This window comes from Diadema setosum, chromosome 6 (genome assembly GCF_964275005.1).
Source record: "Diadema setosum chromosome 6, eeDiaSeto1, whole genome shotgun sequence".
NCBI lineage: Eukaryota > Metazoa > Echinodermata > Echinoidea > Diadematoida > Diadematidae > Diadema > Diadema setosum.
In genome coordinates, this window is record NC_092690.1 from 17053124 (window position 1) to 17062753 (window position 9630).

The window sequence follows — 9630 nt, forward strand, 5'->3', positions numbered from 1 at the left end:
AAATGATATTGTTTTCTCCATGTCTCCTCAACCCGATTCTTGTTAACACAGCATTTGCTTGATCAAGCATCTCTCTATGATCGTAGGCAGCATTATGTGATCATATGATTCTCTTGCAGAAAGCAGCAAATTGCCAGATTTGAGGTTTAAACATGTAAGATAGGGTGTATCAATCCCGGTGTTTATCTTGGGCACAATATACATGTATACCTGTACACTGAGCAAATTTGATCATTTGTAAACATTCTAAAAACACTCAATTACCTAACTCCCACTAATTTCCATTGCAAAGAAGTGATAGCATTTGACACTATATGAATATTCTTCCATTAGATCGAGTCAAGTCGATCCTTGTCAATCTTTAAACACCATTTACAATGATATACACTTGATAACATTTTTTATTCATTGTTACAATAAAAACTTCATGCATGTTTTATTACTGTGCAAGTAGGATTTTTGAAGTATATATAGAATTCGTTATCGCGACTCAGTGACATGTATCTATGGCACCACTTTGGTTTGTAATTCTCTCCTCCTCACTTCCTTGTACCCCTATATAATGCGAAGTAAGAAGAATTACCATTATACAATCCTCCAAGGATCCAGGGTAGCCCGCTTTAAAGGCCACCCGACAAACGCCGGCTGCTGTTACCATTGAATGAATTAACAATCTTTATAATACTTGGCTCCTGATCGACATAACCTCTCACTCTCAACAGGAAAGTCGAATCATGAAGTGATCTCGTGGCGTGTTCCACAGTTCTTTCTTTTTGAAGTCCCTGAATGTAAGCCGGTAGGGGTGCTCAACCTTGAAACTCTGAGATGAGGGCATAGTAGGTCAACAAAAGACCACCAATCTAAAGACAGAGTATGGACAAACAAATTGAAGTTACACTGTGTGAAAGAGCTAGCAGCTTCGTAGAGAAAAAGGAAAGAAATACAAGCGCTGAAGTATACTTGAAATCTATCCTCACTGTTGTTGTTGTATAATTCTTTAATACTTCTTTAAGAAGCTCGAGATATTCGTGTGTAGATATGACGACATTAAAGGCGAAATGCCATGGCAACAAAGTGAATTTTTACGTTCATCAGTTTGACTTCTGTGAAAAACTGACACATTCTCCTTTACGCGTAAGCTTTACTGTTATATATTGCACACTTTTAGTACAGAAAACGATATCATATTTTGGTCATAGCATTCGGAGGTACCGACACTTTCTCAATAGCAAAGGCAATAGAATTTCAAAACATTTTGTTCGTTAATTGCTTTCATGAAAGGACCTACTGTGAATCGAAACTGCCATGATGCCCATTTATTCATATACAGCCATGTCTATATTATATTTTCAGTAAAGGAAGTAAAATCTTACCGTGAGAATGAAAGGCTTGGTGATAGTGACAAGGTCGAAAATTGTGTAGCCGATCGGATCTCCACTGAGGCGGTTAAGGAACACATTCATCTAAAAAATTTCAAAAGAGCGCGAAAAATATTAACAATGAAAGGAAGAAAAGCTTTACTAATGGTATCTGATTTTTTAATTTAATTTTTGGATACAATATATGAACAGTCTCATCAAGGAACGTCATGAGGCAAAGATCACCTTTTCAGACAAATTGCAACGGAAAGGGCGACATATATAGCATAAATTGTCAATACCAGGTTTGCTGAAATTCTGGTGCATTTATTGTCAGTAGAATGCCGAAAATAACAAAAGAAGTGATATTTTGTCTTGCTGATATCACTTCTTCTTCTAATTTTTTTTTTCAGTTCCATGCGTCATATGCGTCGTTAACAACATCAACAATGTCATTTCGCACTTAATAAACTTTTGCTTCCCGGAAAGTGGTCTGTCGCGTAAGGAACTTACGGTTAATTACGGGAAATCGGGAGCAATGGGTTCAGATAATTGCGTGTTTTTTTGTTGTTTTTTTTTGATTTGTAGTCCAAGCAATTCTTAATACTCACGTACCTGCATAATTTCCTCATTTGTGATGTTCCACAAGTTCACCATGAAGAGCCTCTCCCTAGGGTCGTGAGCCTGGAATTGAAGAAAACATGAGATCACATGGAATTTATGATCAACTCTGAGGATTGAAAATGTTTTCGACAGCAACAGCAACAACATCATACTTAGTTAGTCATGGCAGAGACAACATGAAACCGGGACGCCATCACAAGACTCCATCTTTACGCACTCAGGATTCGGTTGGCATTTTCACATGTACATTGCATTATTAACGTGTAATGTACGCACCGCATACAATATGTTGTCGTTTCTTTTTTTTTTAATTCTCGACAGACTGAACGTCATCCTTTATGTTAACAAAAACTGAGCGAAATTTGAAGTTACAAGAAGTTACAAGATATGAGACGTTTCAGGAAGGCATGGAAATGGGGGGGGGGGGCGGTAACAACATACGACATTCGGAAGCTAGTAGTGCACTGCAACATACATGTACACATCAACATAAATACAGCAGTTGACAAAGTGTTTGCTTACTGACCTATGCTTTATTCATGTCTGTCTGTTAGCCAGTTCCCCCCCTTCCTCTTTCTCTCTCTCTCTCTCTCTCTCTCTCCTCCTCTATCTCTTGCACGTCAATACACTGGTGAACAGTCTGACTTACCCGGTCACTAACTAGTGCGGCGATCCAAGAAGCAACAATGACATTGATGAAGATAGAGATGATCCACGTCCAATACATGACCCAGCCGGTGATACCCAGAGCGTACTTCACAGGTGAGATGATGCGGTAAAGAAGAAAGCAAGCAAGTGGTGCCATGGTCATGTAAGTTACCAGATTGACGAACGTGAAAAGGCCGTCGTTTGAAGTGTCCACAGCAGTGGCGAGGGCCTCGTGCTGCCGACGAAGAATCTCAAAGTCCTTCGGAAAGCATCCGTCGAGGCGCGCGATGCGGAGGGACTTTTCCAGGCGGGAGTCGAGGAGGACGAACTGACGAGATAACATTAAACATATGAGGATGAAGAAGAGGAGAGGGAAGACCCATGCGGCGAAGTCGTAGACGAAAATGACAAGGAAAAGGAATTGGAGTGGGTAACTACTCTCCATCGGAGCACTGAAGATCACGCTGTTGTTTCTGAAGAGCTCGAGAGGAAGCATCGTGTTGGTCCCCTGGTTCAGAAAATGGATGGTGATGAAAATGCAACCGATTACAGCGCACACCCAGCTTCCTCTCCGCAGCCAGCGGGGGTCGACGCGAGCCTCAGGGTTCGTTTGGATCGAAACCTCGAAATGGTGGAAGAAGATGGCAACCTTGTTTGGTTTGGACAAGCACCAGAAGAAGACACTGGAGTTGAGGGCGCATTGGAGGGTGAACACCTGGAAGATAACTTTCGCGAACAGGCGCTGGGGATCGAGCAGGGAACCGGTGAAGAATGAAGGGAAGTAGCGGATGGCGTTGAACCAGAGGAAAATCTGAACGACGACGGAGTAATTCTTAGAGTTGAATATTTTCTTGAACAACGTCTTTGGTGGAGGGTTATGCAAAGGATCAACGATGTAGCCGTGCCAGATACCAAAGAATTGCATGCACAGCAGGAGGGGTCTCAGACAGTAGTAGAAATCCATGTCGAGATCTGTGCGATAATCCAAAGAACTCCTCCCCTTTTCATTTTCCTCCGGCTCCAGCGAGACCACCAAGTGACCACCGTTTTTCTTGTCGTGAACCTGGTCATCGGAGACTTTGATATCGTTGTTTTGCTGCCGCGAACTAATTTTCGGTGTGCCGTTTGACTGAGTGATTGGAGGAATCAGTTCAAACGCTTGAGTGTTTCTCATAGTAAACCCATTGTTAACATGATCTGCATTTACTGGTGCAACCTCAGTTACTTCAGGCACGAGGGGAGTCACACTGTTTGTTCTCGACATCCTGGTTCTCTGGCTCCTGTCGTAGTGTATATGAAACGATACCTGCGAAAGACAAACGTTTGAATAGACGCAATCTCAGTTATTCAACCATTAAATAGAAATGTGAAGGTTTACACTTCCATAGTTTTCATATAGTATCTTCAGCTTTGCAAGAGGAAATAGTACGCAGATTTTTTTTTTCTCCTAGCAGAACTTCTGAACTTGTGTAGCTATCAAAAATCGTTATTTCAAGAAACATAATTATAATAGCATCTCTGGTATCAGAAGAAATCGAACGTGGATCTGTGTAGCAGTTCTCTGATCAAACCTTCGCCATCTTAAGCATCTTGTGGCATAAAACGCTATCTGTTTCGTTATAAGTTTGAAAAAGTGTTGGCGAAAACTTATAGTGGTGTCAAACACTTTCTATGAATCACATTACTCCAGACTTTAACATAACATAAGGAAGCAATAACGTTTTAATTACGCAATGTAATGAGAAATCACACTTAACGCTCAGGAATGTTTCAACCACAGACGCGGACTATTACGTAATATACACAGTTCTTCCTCCTGCGGGAGATATTAAAGTCAGGACCGGTATTGTTTGTCATCTCGAGCGATCGATATCCTGTACCCCACGGAAACGTCGTTGACAACATAATCCTCTTCATTTTGCCGGATTAAGTATCTCGAAGCACCCTGAAGGATTTGATTCACTCCTATTGTGTGGGCAGATGGCTCATTATTGTGTGTTTTGTTGTGTTCATTCGCTTATAAGCTAATTTGTGAATTGCACGTGTAAAGAGTGCTGACACCTCCACAGTTCCATTTTAGTACAACTAATGAAAGTTATAATCAACTATGATATTCCTGCTTTTTCTCCATCCGAGTACCAGAATACAAGTGTATCTATGTACAAGTATGTCAAGGACGCATCTGACGATCCCCCTCTTTTTTTTTTTCCCAGCAACTTTGTGAATGCTGTGTGTGACACATTGTGGGAGGGGGGCGCCTTTGAATGTTCTAAAGATAAATTTGGCTATCAAATGTTGTTCATTTACATCATTTTCATCATCATCACCATCATTATCATCATCATTATCATCATCATCATCATCATCAAAATCATCTTATCATCATCTTCTTTCCGTAAACTTTTTAAATGTTATGAAGGTTCCACCCCTGACGGATACACTTAAGACGGGGGGGGGGGGGATGATTAACTTAGTTGAATTTGTATTAAAGATCTTCGAAAAGTCAACGAAATATTGAGGCAGTTTGTCACAATTTGTCAGAGTCTGCTCGATTGGACGTGCTGCATCTAAAGCAAATCAACATCTCCGTCAGCAGCGACACATATTCCATGCAAGACGAGTACGAATCTGTTTTAATGTGGGTGTGCGCTTATGAAGCTTCGTTAACATAAATGTGTGTGTGTGTGTGTGTGTGTGTGTGTGTCTGTCCGTATTTGCGTGTTCTGTGTACTCCTGTAAACACATTATCCTCTCTCCTGGGATTCATCCACAAATTGTTATTGCTTACAACCCCTACCCAGACGACTGTGGCGAGGTTATCCTTATATTACAGTGTTTGTCAATGTATCTATTAAGGCATACAAATCGACAGCAAATCAATTTGTCCCTACTTTTATAACAGCAACTAAAGAACTGTGGTTGAAGAACCTTGCGAGCCTAACAGTAGTTCTGGCAGTATGCCGCGGGGATGGAAATCGATGTCGGTTCTGTCCATTATTCTTTCGTGGGACGTCTGACTACTACTGCGCAAGATGTATGGGAAGATTCGGAGCATAGCGGAGTTTGACAAAAGGAAGAAAGATATAGAGGGGTCTATCTTTTGTTCCGCCAATCATTCAATGGCGATCATTAGGTACCGATCCTCCCCGCGGTAAGCTGTGTCCGCTGGCGGGTCAGCGAAGTTAAAATCCTCAACGGAATAAACACTGTCTGTCAAGAACTTGATGATGCCTCGAACACATTATCTACAACCATCACCTACAAGTGCACACAGTCTGTTAAATTGTAAGGGTTTATTTATCTGGCTTTGCCATAAGTAAAAAAAAAACCAAAAAACAAAAACTATATATATATATATATATACATATATATATACAGCTGTATATACCTCTTACCATAATGTATCGCCTGAACCGAAAAACAGCTGCTAGAAAAACACTCAGAGAGCGCTCATCTTTGCCAAGCACATACACATGGATGCTGAAAGTGGCCCTTTTTCCCCAAAAAAAATCCTTAAACTAGAATAAACCTTAATCCAAACTGTGATCGCGATCACTCCCATGTAATGTAATCGTCTGATTCTTATGTCACTTTCAAGTTTTCCTGAAGATTCCATTCAAATCCACTCACATTTTATTTGAAAACAAAACAAACAAACAAGCAAACAAACAATCAGACAGACAGGCAGACAAACAAGCAATCTACATTGTAACTTCGGCAAAAACATAACCTCTTTGATGGAGATGATAAACAACTCTGTATAGGTTAGGGCAGCCATTGAAGTACACGTACCTATACAGTGTACATACTCGTGTTTTGGGCTTCTGCGTTGTAATGTTAAGTTGAAACATGATGTGGCCAACATACACGATACAACGTCGGACCTTACTCTCATAATGATTTTGAATGATAAAGAATAATGATAATGGTCATTGTGCGAATATAATAATATGCCTAGAATGATACTCAAGGCACAGGAATAACGATTACCTGCACACTGCTTGAGAAAATCTTACGATGTATGACAGGCTGAGAGAGAGAGAGAGAAAGAGTAAGAAAGGTAGAGAAAGAGGGAGAGAGAAAACACGAAGCAACATAAAGCCAAGGTTTGGTCGATATGATGTCAAAAATAAGATTTATTAGATAAAATATTTTAAATGGGTTACTGCATTCCAGTACGAGCGTCTCTCACGCAAATGCCTAATCACCCAACGAATATCTTACTCTTTGATATTTCAAGCAAATCAGTGTTCAAGCTTTGATGCAACGTGAAATTATTGTTGTGTCAAAGGAACAGCAATTACCCGGGTGCAGAATTGATTAAAAGATAATAGTAAGTAACAGATATTTCAATATCATTCTAAAATCATGCAGTCACAAATGATGAGATTTTCGATTGATATGATTACATTTTCTAGCAAGTTTAATGTACTACAATGTAAGTATACTACGTGCTTCTTTTATATGTTTTATAGAATGAGAGGTGCATTCCTGGTAACTGGAAGAGAAGAACATCAACGAAATCAAACTTAAATGATCCAACACGTGTTGACTGAAGACATCAAATGATTATTTTCTGAATGATAATAATCGACCAATCTACAAGCGCAAATGCAAACTTCGAGTTCCGCCTAATTTCTGTATAGCCACTCGTTAACCACCAGTATGTAAATCGACTCGAAAGAAGCAATCACAAAAGTGCAATGACCGTCAAGTTCATTATCATTAAAACAAATGCCGCCTGATACACGTATCGCATGAATGCTTACATACAATGTACCATTCAGTTTATTGTCTGCACCATACGCGAGGGTTTAACTCCGATTTAATTATGAAGGCATTAGATTAATTGAAGCACCCAAAGCGTTTATCGCGAGTCGTAACTGTTTTGATTAGTGTAATGTACTTAATTACAGTTAGTGTTTCCAAGGTAACGTTAGCTTTGGTGGGTAAAAGGTGAAAGTATACAAAGTACAGGTACGTAATTCAAATTCGTTGGACATGGTCGTGGATTAGATTAGCAACACTTTTACAGAATCGGGACGGGGGGGGGGGCACATGACAACGAGGATAAAGTTTAGTGCTTTTAGAATCGTTTCGTAAGGATTTCATCGGAAGGATCGGGGAAAAACTCTGACACCACGCACTTTTATACTGGTATGGAAAGTGTGTACATTACAGTATGTGTCCACACTTAGGCCCGAATTCACGAAGGTGGTACAAATGAAACCATGGTTTAAACCATGGACAAAAACCATGGAGTGCCAAGTGTCGCATGGAATATTTCGTTACGAAATCAGTAATTTCGTAGATGAAATGATTATTTTGTAACAAAATGACAACATTTTGTAACTAAATGAACATTTCGTCCACGAAATGATAATTTTATTTAACAAAACGGTCATTTTGTCGACGAAATGACCAATTTTGTAACAAAATATTCCGTGCGAGACTTGGCGCTCCATGGTTTTTGTCCATGGTTTAAACCATGGTTTCATTTGTACCACCTTCGTGAATTCGGGCTTTAATGTCGCAAACTTTTTATTTCTTATCATTGTCTCAGTGGTATGATCGACACGATTTATTGGAGCTGAGTCCTTCCACTGTAGAGTTCACTCGTAATTGATGATTTGTCGGTACAGATTATGACCTCTGAAAGATTATGCCCCCCCCCAAAAAAAAGCCAAACAACTAAATATAGACAAGAAAAAAACAACAACAAAACGAGCAAATACGAGAATAATCAGCATAGTGTTGATATGCATTAATCAAAACCACTCTGTAATGATCATACATCTGACCTACACTCTTCCCACGCCGATACAGCTCTATATGTCTATTACAGTTGTACATACAGCTGTACATGTATAAAGGGGAGATCTAAACTCGTGATATCATAGAAACTTATCAAAATTCATGGCATAACTTAATGGATTTGATGCAGAGGTAATGTATTGCGGTATTCTATATTTCCAATTGATATTGTATACGTCCTGTTGTGAATTTTGCATACTTTTGTACACTGTAGCATCGATCTTACAGTATTTCTACGATGTGATGCAAAAATGTGTTTTGTTAGCACTATACATCTAAGGATAAAAAAGAGTCTCCATTCACTTATATACAAAGTGTACATGTACATGTGTAATTGTAGGAATGGCATTCGAGCCTCAACAAGCAATTGATAGAAAAAGCTGGTGCACTTTGCGGGGGGGGGGGGGGGGGGGGGGCTCTACATAGAAAGCCTAGTGTACAGTAACGCCCGGAGCGAGACAAAATTGTCTTTCGTTTATAATGACAAACAGGGCTTAAAAACAACAGAATAATAATGGTCCAAACTAAATTATATAGAATGCACGTTATCAATGTATAAGTGGAAATGTGTATTGGACATGGGGAAGACCCGGTCAGATTTCGGTATTGATTCTCTTCGTATTTCCCTGTAAAAGGGCGGCTCAAAGCTGACGTGCAATGTACTACATAGCTTGGCTAAGATGTACAAATGTAAAAACTCACTTCCTTGATTTACTAAAAATATATTTGCTCAAAGTACATACAGGGTCAACCTCTGGAACTGTTACTGCTACTGTTGTTGTTGTTGTTGTTGTTGTTGTTAAACATTATAATGGTAATTCCAGTATTTCTCTCTCTCCCTTTGTCTTTCACTCTTTCGTCTCCGATTACTTGAATTTCGCTATTCTAATGATTTATCTCATACTAATACCGCCCCCGGGAAGGGCTGGGGGCGGGACGGTAGGAGTGCATGTTACGATAATTTCGTAATTCACACTTTGATTATTGCTGATTCTACTAGCCACTGTACGGACAGTACAATCATAAGCTGGGCCACCTCTGAGGGAATGAGTGATAATTTGCCTGTTTCTACTGAGTAACAACCAAAATATTTTACATGATCTGATGTCTTGGGACACGCGCTACGTACTTGTTATATTGTACTACATAATAACGTATCTATGAAAAAAACAATCATTTTTCTAAT

The 9630-nt window shown here is 39.7% G+C and overlaps 1 protein-coding gene across 1 annotated transcript; it reads right to left on the reverse strand.

The window, feature by feature from the left end:
- Positions 1-806: 806 nt before the first annotated feature.
- On the reverse strand, positions 807-3894 carry LOC140229579 (uncharacterized). The gene is made up of 4 exons (XM_072309825.1): positions 2632-3894; positions 1974-2042; positions 1374-1463; positions 807-860 (listed from the first exon to the last, which is right to left on the reverse strand). The coding sequence occupies exons 1-4, from the start codon at positions 3892-3894 to the stop codon at positions 807-809; spliced, it is 1476 nt and encodes a 491-aa protein (XP_072165926.1).
- Between the last annotated feature and the right edge of the window lie 5736 nt (positions 3895-9630).